Source organism: Papaver somniferum, chromosome 3 (genome assembly GCF_003573695.1).
Source record: "Papaver somniferum cultivar HN1 chromosome 3, ASM357369v1, whole genome shotgun sequence".
Lineage (NCBI taxonomy): Eukaryota > Viridiplantae > Streptophyta > Magnoliopsida > Ranunculales > Papaveraceae > Papaver > Papaver somniferum.
Window position 1 is genome coordinate 95,096,872 of NC_039360.1, and position 19,394 is coordinate 95,116,265.

General features: G+C 38.4%; 1 protein-coding gene across 1 annotated transcript; it reads left to right on the plus strand.

Moving 5' to 3' along the window:
* The first annotated feature begins 11,326 nt into the window (after window positions 1–11,326).
* On the plus strand, window positions 11,327–17,330 carry LOC113356864. The gene is made up of 2 exons (XM_026600095.1): window positions 11,327–13,060; window positions 13,535–17,330. The coding sequence occupies exon 2, from the start codon at window positions 14,875–14,877 to the stop codon at window positions 17,302–17,304; it is 2,430 nt and encodes an 809-aa protein (XP_026455880.1). The 5' UTR covers window positions 11,327–13,060; window positions 13,535–14,874; the 3' UTR covers window positions 17,305–17,330.
* The last annotated feature ends 2,064 nt before the right edge of the window (window positions 17,331–19,394 follow it).

The window sequence follows — 19,394 nt, forward strand, 5'->3', positions numbered from 1 at the left end:
TGGTAACTTATGTATTTTTCACCTCAATTTTCTTTTTTCCTTGTCGCTAATATTTTTTCATGACAAGATTAGGGTATATCCAAATTAACTGAGTATCCGATAGGACAAAATATGGAAAATCCAAAGCCTAACCATATATTTTCAAAAATGGTTAAAATGTCCTTATTTTTTTTTATTAGCACTAATAAAACATGTTTAGCTTAATTAATTTAATTAGATTAATTGGTTGAATTAAAAGTTATTAAATTTTGGTTTGGTTAGACTGAAATCATGGATTTTGTTGGAAGAATTTTGAGAAAAAAAAATTGTTTTAGGAATTTTTTTTATGACAGAAATGAAAGCACACTAGCCGAAAACTTCTAATAAGAGGATTGCACAGTTGTTTATGTTGGAAAAATTAGCACCCCGAGCGCAGCGGAGCGCATGATCACAAAAAGCAATTGGTGATCTGAACCAAACATGAGAGAAATAATAAGAGGGACAGAAGATAAACAACCACACAACACAAGATATACGTGGTTCACTTTACATGCTACATCCACGGCCAACACCACCAGAAAAACTTTCATTAAATCAAAGATCATTATATGCTTTTTCCGCAACCCAAGACAGGACCGAAAGAGTTAACAAGACATACCTGAGAGCATCATCAAAGAAACCATAGAAATCAAATCTCTAACCATTCGTCAAACCAGCATCATGTCTTCTCTTCTACACCTTTTGTTAGAGCATTGATCGGTCGAACTCGCAAGCGTTGTTATCTCAAGCTTGTTTGTCAAGTTTAGTTGCCAAAACTATAAGTCTTGATTCTAGCCTACTTATAGCTAAGTCTCGGATTAGAATAGTAAGTGTAGTTGAGCTTTAGACTCCACGACGTTCATCGAATGAAGACGAAGGACTACTCAAGGGAACTTGTGGAACTTCATCAACAAAAGGTATGTGGAGACTTGAACTTATCTATCACTCGAAAGTATATCTACTCTATCTCTTATTTGAGACAAAAGGCGTATTGCTATATAGACTTCAATTATACACTTTTTCTATTTCGAGCCGAGTTTATCTCGCTTATCTATTTCTCGAAATATGTGTTTGTAAGCTTTGGCTTTAGCCAAGTTCATCTTTACTCATGACGAAAGTCATATTGATTATTTCAATAACTTGTAAATCGCTTTGATGCTAATAGTTTGTGGATAAAAACTATTTTAAAATCCTCTAAGAAAGTTTCAATGATTGAAATGAGAGTTTAAAACAAGTAACCATGTTTGGATATAAACATAGTGTGTTCTCACATTTGTGTAAAAGTCCAAAACCGGGAACCTAAAGTATGCGTACCCGTACGCGTACTGGCGGTTGTTGGAAATCCAGGTAAGTATGCGTACTCGTACGCGTACTGGCGGAAAATTCACGTCCGTGAATTTCTGCTGGAGTTTGGAAGTAAAAAACAAACTCAATCCGACTACTTAAGTATGCGTACCCGTTTGCATAAGCCGGTTCCTATGGGGGGTGAAAATCTATTGATTTTCCAGTTTTGAACCCATAATGGACCTAGCAAACAAGCAAACTGGCCTAGCTAAGTGGCAAATTTGCCACTTAGCCAGGCCAGGTCAAGTGTCTACTGAGCGGTCGAAACTCGACCGCTCGGTGTAGTGAACACCGGTAGGTGTAGTCTCCACCGCCAGCGGTCAAGACTCGACCGGTCGTATCATCTCACCTAACGGTCATAATTTCTTCATCCTGTAGATACGATATCAAATTTCATTTCAACTCACACCATTTTTTCAATCTCCATTCTTTCACTCCACAAGTCCAACATGTCAGTTCGAGTTCGAGCTCGCAAATTTAACATAGCTGAAGATGAATCATTTGCAGGAATTATGTTTTTGTTATGCAAGATATAACCAATGATGGACAACATCAACATCAAGAGATTCTATGGAGTCGCATATTTCATAGATTTCAAGAAGATACAATGAACCTCAATAATCGAGATGCAAATAGATGTTGTCAACGCTTCCGAGTAATCAGCAGGGAGGTGAAGTTGTTTGTTGTTGCAATTACTGAAGGCTATCTAAACCGACAAAATGGCCAAAACGCATTTGATGTGGAGAAAATGTGTCAGGTCGAATAGCGCAACAGAGTGGAAAAAGATTTTCAATTTGATGGTTGTTATCTTATCTTGAGGGTGTTTCCCGAATATGATCAGTTTAGATTAGCTGCCCAAATATGATGCATCTTTCATTTGTATGATGCATCTATCATTTGTATCGAATTTTAATTTTAAGATATTATTAATATAAAACTAGTGCATCTTTCATTAAAAGTTTAGAATTTTAATTTACATTAAGTGCCCTCTTTCATTCATCTAGATAATGACATAACTTATAATAAAGACTAAAAGTAAAAATTTGGGACAATGTTCTTCATCATGTTTATCTTCTTCATTTCACCAAACTTCCAATCAATGCACTCATGAACGGAGTTTCCTTTGTTTATCCTCTTCTATGCCTTCAAATTTTCCTTCCCTTGAACTTTTCTTTGTCTTTTCTTAGTTGGAGGTTTGATTTGGTTAATATCCAAAACTTGTAGACTTCTTTGGTTTTTACCTATTTCTTTATAACCTTCACATATCTTACTAACGGCGGCTTTAAGCACCACTCCAGAGAAATCAAGTTGGGTAGCCAAGTCAAGTTGGGATTCAAACTTGGCCATTTTGAAGAATAAGATAGATAAAGATAGAATTTTTTTGTGTAAAAAATTTGGTGTAATTCTTGAGTGTGAATGTCACATTTTGATAGCGGTGGATAAAGAGTCGTTCTTGTTTAAAATCAACCGCTAGCGGTGTAGTCTCCACCGCTCGGTTTAGAGTCGATCGCTTAACGTTATTACCATAGTGGCGCGGCCAGTTTGCCAGGCCACCTGGCATGGAAAATGGGTGGGTTAACCACCCTGATGGTATTTTCAATGATGTTGTAGTAATAAAGTTCGTTAGGACTTGTGAAAGCTGATTTTTAGACTTAATTTCCATTTTTTTTCAACACAAAAATAACAAGACAAAAATTTAAATGGCCATGAGAGAAGGACTTTAGAACTTAGGTCTTCTCAACTTATGATGTCTTGGTATCATGAACTTCAACAACTTATACCATTTTCTCTTATAACTTCTTGTAACTAAGTCTTCAACATTGATTTTTGATTTATTCTTTTCTGTTGTTTCTTCTAAACCTTAAACGTCTTCAACTTTCTTCATAGATTTTAATGTCGCTCCGCTTGTTGATGATGATAAGTTTCTACTGAGAGAGAGTCGTAATCCAGTAACTAAGACTACATTGTGAGGTTGCTTTGTCTTTCTGGCATTTCCTTCTGACCTACTTGCCTTTCCATCATGGATGGTTAGGTCCATCACGATTACCCTCTAAAAGGAACAAGTTCTCTCCTGAATTTCAAAGATCTCAATGTCTTTTTCTCTAATGTCTCAATAGAATGTTATCCCTAGCAATTCCAATTTCTATCTTTTCGGTGAGAAACAATATGTAAACTTAGCTAACCGGATACTATGTGACGCTAGAAGTTTCCCCCTTACCCCCAAACTTAAATATAACATTGTCCTCAATGTTCTAAAGATAAAAATAAAAACATGAACAAGGAGAAACTGTTACCACTTGAGGGGAAAGAAATAAGGAAGGATATTACCGTAAGCATGAGCGTAGGTGCCTCCCAGAAAATGCTAAATTTAAAGTCTTTAGCTAGACATCAGATACCTCAAAAAGGATTGTCACCTTCCAAAGTCATATACCAAAATCTGAAATAGTTGTGGGTCCTCAGAGCCAAATAGAGCAGACACAAATGAAAGACTACCATCTCGGATTAGAAAAATAAGCAGACAAAGCATAACTTGATCTAGGGCTTTTCTCAAGGAAACTAGATTTATCTGGGGTGTCTCTTTGGGCTCTATATGAATGTCTAGGAAAATAGGTTCAACCGGATGACATGTTTCTAAGAAATGGATTTCCTCATGGATAATATCGGGAGGATCGGGTAGCAGAGTTTGAAGAAACTCAAGTAATACCATAGAGGCACAAAGCTCGAGTCCCAAGTTAGGGACTTCAATTAGGGATACTTGACGATCACAAGAATCATCATTACCCCCAAACTTAGGGTGAACACTATCCTCAAATGGACCAAAATCTATCGGATGGATTCTAGGGTCCATAAAGTCAACATAATGACTAACTTCTTTTGGGGACTGGTCTTCTAAACGAACAACATCTTCGTATAATGGATTATCAAAGAAAATCTCTAGCATAGGCTCATCAACTAAGGTGTTCGTCATGCTCATCTCCCCTGAATCACTAAAGGGTTCCTCAAATAAAGGATTATCAAACACACTGCAGGCTAACGGATCTTAACCTAAAGTTCTAATCATGTTCACCACTTCTAAATCATCTATTTCAGAAGACTTAAAGACATTTAGCTCAGTAGTCATATTACCAAAATATATGTTCTTAAGTATGGTTCTACAGTTGATGACAACATTAGATGTGGCTAAGAATGGGCGACCTAAAATCACCGGGATTTGAGCACTTGGGTCCTGAACATGCTGGGTATCTAGAACAACAAAATCCATTGGGTATATAAACCTATCGACCTCAATAAGAACATATTATATGACACCACGAGGCACTTTGACAGACCTATCAGCCAATTGAAGTGTCATTTTGGTCGGTTTCAACTTACCAAGACCTAGCTGGGTGTATACATGATACGAAAGTAAGTTAACACCGTCTCCTAAGTCAAGTAATGCCTTATCGACCATGTGATTACCAATCGCACAAGATATGGTCGGGCATCCAGGGTCCTTATACTTAGGGGGTGTTTGGTTCAGAAGAATAGAACTTACTTGACCAGCTAAAAAGGCTTTCTTATGGATATTAAGCTTACGCTTTCGTGTAGAAAGATCTTTAAGGAACTTGGCATAAGCAGGCATCTGCCTAATTGCTTCTAATAACAGAATGTTTATGTTCACCTGCTTAAATGTTTCCATTATCTCGTTGAAAATAGACTCCTTCTTTGTTGGGGATAACAACTGTGGATATGGGGCTCTAGGCACAAAGGTAGTCCTATCAGGAATTTCTTTGGACTCCCTAGATATTGTTTCAGTTTCCTCAGCTATGGGATCCTCCTATTGGGAAGTAGAAGGTGGAACTACAGTATGTCCACTAGGTATGGATACCTTATTGTCTACCGTTTTACCGCTCCTAAGGGTTGTAACTGAATTCACATGATTGTACAACTTCTCTCCTTTGGGGTTAGGATCAGTATGACTAGGTAACTTTCCATCTTCTCTCTCACTTATATACTTAGCTATTTGGCCGACTTGAAGTTCTAATTTAGTTAGAGTGTGCCTGGTTTCTTGTTGAAAGCTAAGGTGGTTAACTGATAACATATCATGGTTCTTTGCCAACATAGTAAGAGTTTCTTCTAAGGTCGAGATTCTTTTCTCAGATGTGTTTTGAAACTGAGTTTGACATGAAGGGTCCTGAGTATGACCAAAACCTGGGGGAGGTTGAAAATTACTAGAATAACCTTGATTTTGTCCCTTAGACTAAGAAAAATTAGGATGGCTTCTCCAACCATGGTTGTAGGTCTCTGAGTATGGGTCAAACTTCTGACGGTTTTCAAACCTAGCATTGTTATAAACAGCATGGGCTTGCTCTTCACTAACCTGACCTTCCCAAAACGAGCTATTGGGTTCTACTCCACAACTAGAGACTTTAAAGGCTTTAATCCTATCATCAGGTTCAACAAGAGACCTATGTTTATATTGATTCAATTCCAAAGCTTTTAACCTTCTAGACAAAGCCGCAAACTTAGCATCTGACCCTAAGCTTGAATCTACCATATTTGTGCTACTTCTATTGACCAAGAGTCTTTTAGGGGGTTGAACACAAGGTTCCCACTGTTGGGATTTTTCAGCATTAACTCCTAAGAAGGTAAAAGCATCATCGGCATTTTTACTAGTGAACTCAACAGCACACAGAGACTCGACCATGGCTTTGGTCGAATAGTCTAAACCATTATAAAGAATCTCTACTAGTTTCATTTTCTCAAACCCATGGTGAGAACATTCGGATAGGAGATCATTAAATCTCTCTAAGAACCTATAAAGAGATTCCCCCTCTTATTGCGTACTAGAACTAATTTTCTGCCAAACAGCTGCAGTTTTATGCTTAGGATAGAATTTCAAATAGAAAACATCAATAAGTTACTGCCATGTTTCTATGGATTCAGATGGTAGGTTGTTAAGCCAGGTCTTGGATTTATCTCTCAAGGAAAAGGGGAACATCTTAAGTTTCAAGACTTCATCAGTAAGGTCCTTAATCTTAATTGTTCCACAAATTTCTTCAAAGTCCCTAATGTGAAAGTAAGGGTTTTCATCATCTTTTCCTAAGAATATAGGGATCATCTCAAGAATACCAGGATTCAACTCATAAGTAGCCGTAGAGGCTGGCAATTTAATACACGATAGTCGGTTGGTCCTAGTTGGGTACATGTACTCCTTCAAAGTTGTCATTTTTGGCACAGTAAAATCCTAGGGGTGAATTCCTCACTAAGACTTAAGTTCTCAAAACTGAAGTTTCCAAACACAGGGCTCTCAAAAGAAGAGTCTTCGAGCTCCCCGTTTACAAAAGAAAAACTTCTAGGCTCGTCACTAATCAAACGGCCAAAAGTATCTCTTTTCCAAGCACGCTCACTAATGGACTCGAGCGATTTTGGCATACACTACAAAAAATTAAAAATCCTAAGGAAGGGAGGTTCTAAGCAAACACACAACAAGCTGACTCCACCAAAACAAACCTAAAGATTTCTAGCAAACAAAAAGCATGATGGCTCCACTTAGATTGTTTCTAGACCAGCTTTTAATCTTTCGAAAGGGAATTCGTTACAATTTAAGCAAACCCCTATGGAATCAATCCGAGTCAAAGTAAGTTGAATAGAGGCGAGGGAATCTCGGTGGAGCTTTGATACCCAAGGCCTCACCGGTATTACAAGGCGGCGGAGTCACGCATTCAACTCACAGAAACCATCATGAACTTCGAAGTATGCTTAAAAGAGTAACCAATATTTTTCGAATGACTTTCTATTAAACTCGTTACCTTATTGGTCTCGTTCTATTCCAAATTTTAAAGCTTGGGTTCGCGTTAAGTATCATTTTCCTAAGGCGGGCAAGAAGAGAACGGTGATGAAATCCGAACCCTTATCTTGTATGGCCAGTCCTTGCCATTTACTAGGAAATTAAAGCAGCCGTATTCAGTTCCTCAACATATATTCACACGAAGGAAGACAGTAACTCGCTGACAGGGGATTCGCGAGTGTTTCAACAAACTTACCTCCTGTTCCAAACGGGGGATGAAACACTGTAGTCGACTCGGGCCACCGACTCCGATGTCAGTGTACGAACCCAAGGGGCCGAGACGATATCGTAATCGTCGTCCTTCTCTGCACACAGTTTATATTTAAACTACCCTTCCGTAGGGTTTTAAAAAAAATAATGTCCCAAAGTTTAAAGTCCAAAGTAGTCCAAAAATAAAGTGCAAAAGGAAAGGAAAGTCTAAAAAAAATAAAATCAAAAAAATAAAATAAAAATATCTCTCTTTTTTTTTTCCTCTCTTTTTTTATAAAATAGAAAAATCTTCTCCTTTCGCTTTGTCTTTTACTCCAAGTCTTTAAATATTCACCAAAAGCTTTGGCAAAATTTTCATTTGCTCCAAATTCCAAATTCTGTAAGGAAAAGACAAAAACCCAAAAATGTAAAGAAGAACAAATAAAATAAAAACAAAAGAAGGTACCTTGTCTTCATCACGGCCCAGAAGCTTTCTCTTCCTTCTTCTTCTCAGACTGTTGCGTCCCCGAGCTCTCTTAGTGATTCATCTTCATCTTGTACGGAAGAAACAAAAGCAGGTTACTGCCAATGTCCACTCCGGAGTTTCGATGGTTGTCCAAATGGGGTGAATGGTAGGGGTTATGCTAAAGGGTCGATCCTTAAACATCTGCAGGACAGACATCTCGTCTCTGATGCTAGAAAGAACAGCTGTAGAGAATTAATCTCTAAGGACTCACAAATTTACCTTTCTTTCGAGAGGGTTCTACTACGTTTACGCATGTGGATATGCATCAGGTGTATGCGTTTTCATGGTTGGAAAATGCCCTGTAAAGGTCAGGATGGAGTTTCCCATAGTGATGTTATTGCAGGCCCTATCAATGGTTCTTTAGCAGAATTCCTAATTCACGATTTGGCAAGGCCTGTTGACGCTGTTTGTGGTAGTGTGGATTGGATAACTTTTTTGAAGACCGGATTGTTGGAAGTACTTCAGGGGGGGCTGAAATCCGTGATATTGAGATTGTCTCTCTATCTCCGGAACTGCTCAATGCAGCCTTCCAAAGGCAGTTCACTATCGTCGCTTCCATTCCCCATAAATGCAGACTCAACTTCTCTCGAGTCTTGAAGGCCTGCCTTGACAAGGTACTGCTCAATCCATCTTGTATGTCTTCTTGGATACAACTTATTCTCCTACCTATATGTACTCTGACCTTATATAGACCTAAGAGTTCTACTGAAGAAAGATCCAGCAATAGGAAACGTATTCAAATCGCCGCCATTAATCAGGCCTTAATTGTTTGTAAAGAGGCTAATGGTTGCTTCATTTTGGTTAACAAATTGTTGCAACTTCCGAGTCATCAGGGGAGTAAGAAGGTAGATAAGAAGAAGCAAGCAGCGGCCAACATCATTGCATGCCAAAAGAAGATAAGTTGTGGTCACTTTGCAGCAGCGATACGAGTAGTTTCTTCGAATGGGATTGCTCCTCGTAATGAAAGCACTTATTCTGAATTGCAATTGAAGCACCCGGATGCGCCTCCACCTACCATTCCGGATGTACCAGTAGTCGTTGATCCTATTGTTGTGGATTCCCGGGAAGTTCTTGGGGCGATCAAGAGCTTCCCAAAAGGCACATCGTGCGGCCGATATGGGTTACGTGCACAACATTTAATCGATGTTTTGGGTGGAGCAGCAGCTGCAGTTGCGGATGACTTAGTTTCTTCCATCACAGGGGTGGTTAATCTTTGGTTGGCAGGCAAATGCCCCAGCGGTTTAGGCGAGTTCATAGCTAGTGCACCCCTAACACCGCTACTTAAACCCGATGGCGGGTTAAGGCCTATTGCAGTCGGCACAGTTTGGCGAAGGTTAGTTTCTAAGGTTGCTTCTTTCTCAGTCAGCAAGGACATGACTTCCTATTTAGGGAACTACCAATTTGGTGTTGGGGTGCCTGCAGGGGGGGAAAGTATTTTACATGCTGTTAATGGCCTTTTGGAGTTAAAGGGGCAGTCGGACAAGATGTCAATGTTACTTATTGACTTCTCCAATGCATTCAATATGGTGTGTAGATCCCATCTCCTCAGGGAGGTTCGGCTTCATTGTCCAGGTATTTCTCGATGGGTAGAATTTTGCTACTCAAGACCTGCTCGACTCTATTATGACCAGTATATTCTGTCTTCGGCACTCGGTGTTCAACAAGGTGATCCCCTTGGTCCTCTGTTGTTTTCCTTGTCTCTTCACCCTCTTGTGAAGTCTATTGCTTCCCGTTGTAAGCTTGATTTACATGCCTGGTACCTTGATGATGGTACGATTATTGGTGATACACTTGAAGTTTCTAAGGCTTTGAGTATAATAGAAACCGAAGGGCCAAGTAGGGGTTTACATCTCAATATCAAGAAGACAGAGATATTTTGGCCTTCTATTGACCCCAGAAGCACTGTTGATGGTGTATTCCCACTTGATATTGGTAGACCTACCAATGACGTTAAACTTTTGGGGGGACCAGTGAGTTTGGATCTTAATTTTATTAGTGATATATTGGTGAACAGGGTGAATAAGAATGTTCAACTAATGTCTGCAATTAAAAAACTCAAAGACCCTCAGAGTGAGATGCTATTACTTCGCAATTGCACTGGTGTGTCAAGATTATACTTTGCAATGCGTACTACCAATCCAGCAGCCCTGCAACGTGCCATTGATCTCTTTGACGACCATTTACTTAGGTATTTGAGGCTACTAATTACTGGTGATGGTGGGGGTTTTGGCCCTTTACAGCAAAGATTAGCTACTTTACCTATCAGAGATGGTGGCCTAGGCATTTACACCGTGGCTGACACCAGTACCTACTGCTACCTTGCTTCTCAGAGTCAGACAACTTCGGTACAAAAAATAATTCTGGGGGATTTATTCTCAACAGGCAAAGGTTCTGCTTATCAATTGGCTCTTCAGAATTTTATCCAGGTATGTGGATTACCTCCTTCTTATTGTTTTGATGATACTGCCCCCCCCCCCCCCCCCCCCCTTCCATACACTCCCTGGCAGTCACTTATTTTGATGCAGTCAAGAAGAAAATTGCAGACCAATTTTCTATGTCTGCACGAGATTCCATTTTGTGGATGTGTAACCGTGTTAAGCATGCTCAGGATTATCTATTGGCTGTCCCCATTAGTGGGCTTAATCAGTGCCTCAGGTCTAGACAGTTCAGAGCTGTACTTTGCTATCGCCTTGGCATCCCACTTTTTGTTGAGAATGGCTTATGCTCTAGTTGTAACAAATATATGGACATTTTTGGGGACCATGCGCTTCATTGTGCTAAATATGTTGGAAGTAAGTTTCGACATGATCTTGTTCGAGATGTTGTAGTTGATATGTTACAAAGCTAACGTGCCTGCGCGCAAGGAAGTCTCTCTTGGTATGGTGTCAGATGATGGCAAGGACTTGAAGCCTGCCGATATCCTTGTTCTCAACTGGGAGAATGGTCAAGATGTTTGCATGGATGTCACAGGTGTCTCGCCCTTCACTGGTGAATGCATTCGTTCTTTTGTCCCAGATAAAGCTATTTCTAAGGCGGTTTCGCGTAAGCAAGCTAAATATTTGGAAAAGTGTGCTTCACTTGGATATGGTTTGGGTGTCTTAGCGTTTTCTACTCTTGGGGAACTTGGTGAAGATACTTTGTGTTTTTTCAAGCGCCTGAAGAATTGTATTGTTAATAACGATGCTAGTAGTGGTTTTGGTAATTTTATTTTTTCATAGATTAGGCATTGCTATTCAAAGAGGTGTTGTGTTGGAGCCCAGCTTGTTAATAGGTTACCAAATAAAGGCTCTGTATAAGTTTTAACAAATATATTTTTCATATTCAAATTTGAATATAAAATAAAAATAAAAAAATTAGTATTTGATACAAGTTATTAATTTTGGAAGCATTAGTGAATTACAAAAAAGATAATTCTGGGATCTTCAAATAACCGGGGGCTCTGCGGATCGGGAGACCGCCGATTTGACTCAATCTTCTCCGATTCGAAAAATTCTGGGATCTAAATCAACTGCATGTTTAGGATTTAAACATAATCTCTTTTTAATTTCTTTTTATCCTCTTTTAGTTGATTTCTTTTTTCAATTCTCGGAATTATCTTTATACGTTAACTCTTTCCTTCAATCTCTTAATCTTTTGGAATACCTAATCCTCTTCATATTCATAAATCATCATTAATTTCCTTTCAATCTCTTATTTCTTTTTTTGTTTGATTTCTAATTGCTTCTATGTATTATCTAATTACTTTAGTTTTCCCCTTTCTATGTCAGGCTGATTAGCTTTGGTTTGCCGGCCATGTAGCCCCATTAGGGGCCGTTTAATCTACCGTAGTATCTGTTTCCTACCTTCTATGGCGAGTCTCACCCTTCTAGTCTTGCTGGTCGTGTGTTGCTGCAACGGTACAAGCTGGGGTTTGTTTTTTACCTTCAATTTTACATGAATCAGAGATAAATGTTTATGGATTTTTATCATCCACTTCAAATTGATTTAGTCGGGGGCTCCTTTATCATTCCACAAGGTTTGATTTTGTTTCTGATTGGTTTAATTTAGACTCATCTTTTAATCCAACATCAGGGGTTACTATGGCTCTTTTTGAATGCGTTATTTGCTGCATTCATTTTAATTGGCTAATGATCCTTTTCTCAATTGTTTAGTTCTTGTCTCTGGGTTAAATGTTTTCTGCCTAAATTCTCGTTGTTGCTATTATTTCGTATCTTAGCTAAAAGTTCCATTTTTTCACAGTGTATTTGTAAAATTTGCGTGAGTCCCTTTCAATTTATGCTCGCATACAGAGTGATTGTTAGTATTCCCTTTTCTTAGATTTTACTCTATTCGTGCATATATCATTTTAATCCTTCTTCACCCTTTAACTTGGTTTATCGTTTCAAAGTAGTGCTTTTGGTATTGCTGGACTTTGAAGCTCCTTTTGTTATCGACTTCTGGTTTCCTCCCTGCGGCCTAACTATTTTGGGTTTGTGTCGGATCGATGAATTAAGGTCTGGTTTTTTCTTTCTGGTAAAGTAGTTATCTCCCAGTGGCTTTGTTATTTTTGTGACTATCCGTAGTTTTCTCCGTTGTTTTCCTACTATTCTGTGGTTTCTGTCAGCCTATTTCTCGGCTGGTTTCAAGTTTTCTTTCTTGTAGAATAGTTTCTTCAGCGGTTACTTTTCTAATCTTGGCCAGCTTTACCCAAAAATCTTCCTTTGTTTGGTGTGTATAAGTCCATGTATTGCATAGTCTCATGGGTGGTCCTTTTGGAGACATAATTGTTATGGTGTCTCTTTTCTCTCTATCGGTATATTGGTTCTGTTTAGTTGACGATTTAAACTTCCCAGTTTTTTTTAGAACTTTGAATTTTCTTTGGCCAATTTGGATGCAGCTTTTAGACTTTTCAATTTTAATTAATTCCCCTTAGTCCCCTGATGAGATTGGCTTCCCCCTTAGTCCTTTGATCTCAGCATTGAGGTTGGTTATTGTGGCAAATCGATTTGTTTCTGTGTGATGTAACCTCTTGATAGGTATTTGTGTTATTCCTTGACCCCAACAACTGCTCTACTCTACACCTCCTCTTAAGCAAGTAATTTTTGCTCTCCCTCGCCATCTCTTAACAGATACTACACAGATTTGACGGTATCCTTAATGTGGATACTGGGTCGGTAAGCTGTTCCCTTAATCTCCTGTGTTCCTGTGCTCTTATATCTCTTTTTCTTTTCTTTGATTGCCTGTTTCTTGTTTAGTGCCCACGTCATAATAGTTCTCCCTCCTTTCCTCCCTTCCCTTAGTAAATTTTGTTTATTTCCTGTGACTTTTTTTGACATCATGAAACTTCTGTCCTGGAATGTCCAGGGCATAGGTACCCCAATCACAAAAGACCACTTCTCTTATATTTGCCAAACTTACAATCCTGATATTGTTTTCCTAGCCGAGACAAAAGCTCCACTGTCTCGCATGGACTTATTCTTTAAAAAATCCCTTTAAAAAATCCCCTTTCATGACTGGTTTATTATACCTTCCGTGGGATTAGTGAAAGGGTTAGCAATAGCGTGGCCATTTTGAAGCAATTAACGTGTGCCATTTTGAAGCAATTATAGATGACAAAAAATCTTTCATCACATTTGTTTATGGTGCAGTGGACGCTGAAGGAAAAAGTGAACAATGGAATTATATTTCAAATTTGGTTCAACTAGTTGATAAACCCTGGACCCTGATTGGTGATTTAAACATTATTGTTGATCCAGACGAAAAGCAAGGGGAAAGAAAATAAGGCCAGCTCCTAACAAACAAAATATACTCCAGATTATAGACTCAATGGGCTTACAAGATGTGGGCTTTGAAGGTGCACCTTTCACGTGGTCAAACAACAGAAAAGGCGATGCAAATATTTGCGAAAGAATCGACAGAGCGTTAACTTCCTTTCTTTGGACACAGGTATTCCCGGATACAAAAATTACGCATTTACCTACAGTTGGTTCTGATCATAAAATTAAAACTTCAAAAGCCCTTTAGATGTATCAGATCTTGGCTTTCACACTCTAGCTTACCCGAAGTAGTTAAAGCTTCTTGGGAATCTCATTCCACCTACTCAACTAATGATAATTTTTCCCTCAAACTCCAACTACTGTCTTCCGATCTTGCCTGGTGGAACTCGGATATCTTTGGCAATATACATAAAAATATCAGGAACTTAAACAATAAAATTGAGAATATCCATAGAACCGGAAATATTGCCAAAGATATAGATAAGCTTAAGAAGCTCCAAGAAAAACTAGGTAAATGGTACCAGATCAAAAATGACTACTACCATCAGCTGTCGAGAGATAAATATTTCAAAGAATATGACAGAAATACAGAATATTTTCATGCCACTGCCTCCAATAGGAAAAGAATCAACTCCATCAATACCCTTAGAGAACCTTCCGGCTTATGGCTATCGGACAAAGATCAAATATACTCCCTTCTGATTAATCATTTTTCCCAAATTTGCTCATCCTAAAAAAACAGTTGTAACTTTGATCTGTCCAGCATCGTAAAACCGTGCATATCTGAAGAAGAAAATTTATCTCTACTAAAGATTTCCTCAAAAAATGAAATCCGGCTAACTCTCTCCAATTTGAATCAATGGGGAGCGCCAGGGCCGGATGGTTTCCAACCAGGTTTTTTTAAGGCTAGTTGGGAGGTCTTCGGCCCAGACATTATCAATACAGTCCAAGAGTTTTTTAAAACAGGGGTTCTTGATAAGGAATTGAATCACTCCTTCATAACCCTAATTCCAAAAATTTCAACTCCCCAAAGCCCGACTAATTTTAGGCCAATAAGTCTAAGCAACACCATATACAAACTCATTTCAAAAATTCTTGCAAGCAGATTAAAGCCCATCCTTAACAAAATTATCTCCCCTAACCAACCTGCTTTCCTTCCCGGTAGACAAATCATCGACAACATTATAATCGCCCATGAGCTCATCCATTCAATGAAAAATTCTAAAAAGAAAAAAGGCCATCTAGCTCTGAAATTAGACCTGTCAAAGGCCTTTGATAGAGTGGAGTGGAATTTCATAGAGAAAACGCTCCTTAGTTTGGGTTTCGATGAAAGGTGGACTGACCTCATTTTTCAATGCATCTCTACCACATCTTTCTCTATCCTTCTCAACGGCTCCCCTGGTTCAAAATTTAGAACATCTAGAGGATTAAGACAAGGGGACCCTCTCTCGCCTTACTTATTCCTAATCTGCATGGAAATTCTTTCCAGACTTCTAGATAAGGCGATTTCCGGGAAGAAAATATCCGGTTTCCAGATCAATAAAGAAGCTCCAAACATATCCCATCTTTTCTTCGCAGACGATTGCTTTCTTTTCACAAAAGCCGATTTAGGGGAAACAAAGAATCTTCTGGAAATCATCTCTCTCTTCGGAGATATAACACGCCAAATGATAAATCTACAAAAATCAAGTGTACATTTCAGTCCAAAAATTCACCCTAAACATGGAAATTTTTTAGCCAGAATCCTAAAAGTTCCTTTAATGACAAAAAATGATAGATACCTCGGAACCCCCCTTTTATTTGATAAAAACAGGAAAACAAATTTCGAACCTCTTCTACAGAAATATTACTCAACTCTACAAGGATGGAAATCGAAACTCCTCTCTCAAGCAGGGAGGACAGTTCTGATAAAATCTATCCTCCAAGCTTTTCCAACGTACCAGATGCAAGTTCTTGCTCTTCCTAAGGAAACTTTAAACAAGTTGGACAGAATACAAAGAAACTTATGGTGGAATAAAGACGGGCAAAAACGGCAAGGAGGTTTCGTTAGGGCTTGGAAATATATTTGCAAACCCATTGCGCAAGGAGGCCTAGGTATAAAAAACCCACACCACTTCAATATTTCCCTTCTCACTAAACTAGCCAGCAGATTATTATTAGAAAAGGAGCAACTTTGGGCAAAAATCATCAAGGCAAAATATTTCCCATATTCAAACCCTCTGGAAGAATCAAAAATTTCCAACCTATCGTGGATTTGGACAAGCATCCGAAAAGGACTGGAATTAATCAAAGAAAACTTTATCTGGCAAGTGAAAAATGGAAACTCGATAAATGTTTGGGAAGATAGATGGATTCCAAATGAGGAAATACTCCCGCAACCTCAAGTTTCTCAGGGTACAATTCCAACAAAGGTTCAAGAATTTATTACAGAAGAGAACAAGTGGGACCAAAAAAAACTAAACATTTACTTTAGCCCGGAAGTGAGAAATAAAATTCAAGCAATCTCTCCAAGAAAAGAGGAAGAAGACAACATAAAATGGTTACATCATCAATCAGGACTTTTCTCAGCAAAAAACATTTACAATTTCCTGGCAAACCAAACTCAAGAAGAAGACATTTCCTTATTAGATTTCCCATGGAAAAATATTTGGAGAATACAAGCAATTCCGAGAATTAAGCTTTTTGTGTGGAAACTATCTGGGAAAGCTTTACCCACATCGTCGAGACTGGGGGCCCATAATTCGGAAATCGATACAAACTGCCAACTGTGGAATATGCAAGCTCAGGAAACGGAGAAACACCTGTTTGGAACATGCCCTTTCTCCAGAGCCATCTGGTTCAGTTTCTCTTTAGGTCACCTAATTCCTTCAGATGATACGACATCAATCACAAATTGGGTAAAATGGTGGATTCAAAACCCGGACCTAGATAATTTAACGGGGAAAATTGCAACAATATTGTGGTTCATATGGAAATACAGATGCTCAGTGGTTTTTGAGAAGACAATCCCAAATCCAACGCAACTAATAACTCAGATCAACAATTTCTTGCAATCCATCCCGAAAAAGATTACTATGAAAGGACCAGACACCAATAAAACACAGTTGATCAATGCCAAGTGGTCAAACATAAATACTGATTGGATAATCTTCGTAGATGCCTCTTTCAAAGAAGAAGATCTATCAATGGGATATGCGAACATAGTGAATTCAGTCGATCAACACACCTTCATGCACATTTCAGCTGGTTCGGAGAAAGCCACTTCTGCTTTCCATGCGGAAGCGAAAGCATTACTCAAGGCAGTTACGTGGCTAAAAGAAAACGTGTTATCTAGTGTCACCATTGTAACTGATTGCAAATCCTTGGCAGACAATATCAACAAGGATAACACAAGTCCCTTCTGGGCGGCCGAAAACACCGTACAAGGAGTAAAGACAAACCTACATGATCTTCCGCAAGCAAAGGTAAAGTACACTAATCTAAAATACAATTCAACAGCAGACAAAATCGCCAAGGAAGCAAGGATAAAATGTCTTCAACATTTATCCATAAAGTTTCAGCAACAAGTCAAAATTACTAGCATTGTTACTAATGTTTTCGATAGAAACGAAATTGTAAACCTTTTGTACTATATTTGCTAGTGGTTATATATCGTCTTTTCATCAAATTTTTTTTTTTTTTTCAAGCAACCTTTTTAAAATATCCGACTTTATTGTTCTGATTCTCAATGATGATCATTGTAGTCAATAATATTCCAATTTCGCTTGTGTGGGCCACAATAATCAGTGAGAAAATCGGAACAAAGTCGTTGAACAATAGAAATGTCGGTTGAGGTGCATTTCAGAAGAGGCTTAAAAAACTAAAAAATATTATAAGAGCATCTCTAATAGTGGGTGGATCTTTCTCTTTTAAAATGACACATAGGATTTTAAACTCCCGTTTGGCATAAATCCATCTCCAACAGTAGGGTAATACAAATTAGGAGGGACCAATTACTAAATATGAAGGTGTTCAAGAAAGTGTTATCTACATTTCCGGTTCCACCTCCACGTCATATTTTTCACTATTTTTTCTTAAAAAATTCTCTACAGTTGGAGATGGTTTTTTAAATATGAGGTCTTATATTTACTCTATCTGTACACTCCATAAATAAAAGGACTAAATTAAAAATCCACATAGGATTTTTTGCACCTTCTGTTGGAGATGCTCTAAGCTACGGCTTTGGGATCGGAGTGACCGTTGTTGATAAGTATCCAGTTACTTAGAACCGAATCAGATTCGGATAAATTGGGTTCTAAAATTGGACCCACAAGCAATATTGGTACCCGACAGGTGGGCCCGTTAGAACCCGATAAATTTTCTGGTCTTAACGAATATTTCCCGTCAGGTACCCGTGGGAATCCGGTACTCGAATATGAGTTACTTTTTAGTAGTTTTTACCCATAGTTTAATGGTTTTGACTTGTTTTGACCGGATATTTTTAACTCGTATCTTTTATTAGATTTAATCGTCAATTAGAACACTTATATAGATATAACAGTAACTTGACATAAAAAATTACTTCAAGCCTAAGTAAAGAAATTTAACAAAAAGTATAATCCGTTTTAAAAGATCCAATAGATACCCGGTCCTGACGGGTAATTAGATTTTTACCGGATCCGGTTGCCGGTCCACTAGAGTAGGACTTAGACCCGAAATCATTAGGACATAGACCCGCCTTTTTTTATCGGGTCCGGTCCGAGTCCGTAAGAAACCGGACACACTGACATCCTTACAGGGGGTTAGTCGTGGGAGAGTTCGAGAGATTTTAATGTATTTGGGTTTTCTCCTGTTAGTCCTGAGGGAGTTTGAGGGAGTCTCTCCAAATCCCCGTTAGTCGTGGGGGAGTTTAGAGGAGTCTCCTAAACTCCCTAGAAAACACCTGTTAGTCGCTGGAGAGTTTAAAAAAAGCTCTTGAACTCCATGTTAGTCATAAAACCCTACAATACTAGGGAGTTGGTTGCTTTGGGGAGTTCGAAGGAGTTTTTAGTGTATTTTGGTCTCACAACAAATCTCTCAAAAGAATAGAGATTTTAGTGTATTTTGGTCTCACAACCAAATTTGGTTCAAAATCTTTCTTTTCAAATCATACGGATTTCTCAAATCTCACCAACAAAAATGTTGTTCCAACATGATGAAATGATTGTCAGATGATGGCCATTATGATACGGTGAAACATTTCTAGGAAAATATTAGGATAGTGATCTAGAGTCCATGAAAACGTGTGGATATATAGATTTGTTTAGATCTACATATCCCGTAAGATGCACCAGCAAAAAAAAATGTAGAAGTCTTCACAATTAGCGCTTCCCTGAGTTGAATTACATTACCACTTCTGCAACCACCGTCAAAACTATTTTCTCACCACTACCATCACCACCTATAACCAACCACTACTCCCTTAACCACCCCAAATAAGAACCCTAATTTTAGAAATAAATAAGATTCAATAAATGCTATAGCTCGGAGAAAAGATTTTGAACCAAATTTTAATTCCATCACAATACGTGACACATTTGGTCGCTCTCGGTGGACAGTTAGTAAAAACTTCAACAGGAAAATGTGGAAAAATGTTCGTGAACAAAGGGAGTTAGAATTGTATGGAGACCGTTAAATTGAAGGGAAAAAAAATTATCTCGTTGCACAAAATAACATACTATTGATACAGAGATATGATCATTTTCATTTATTT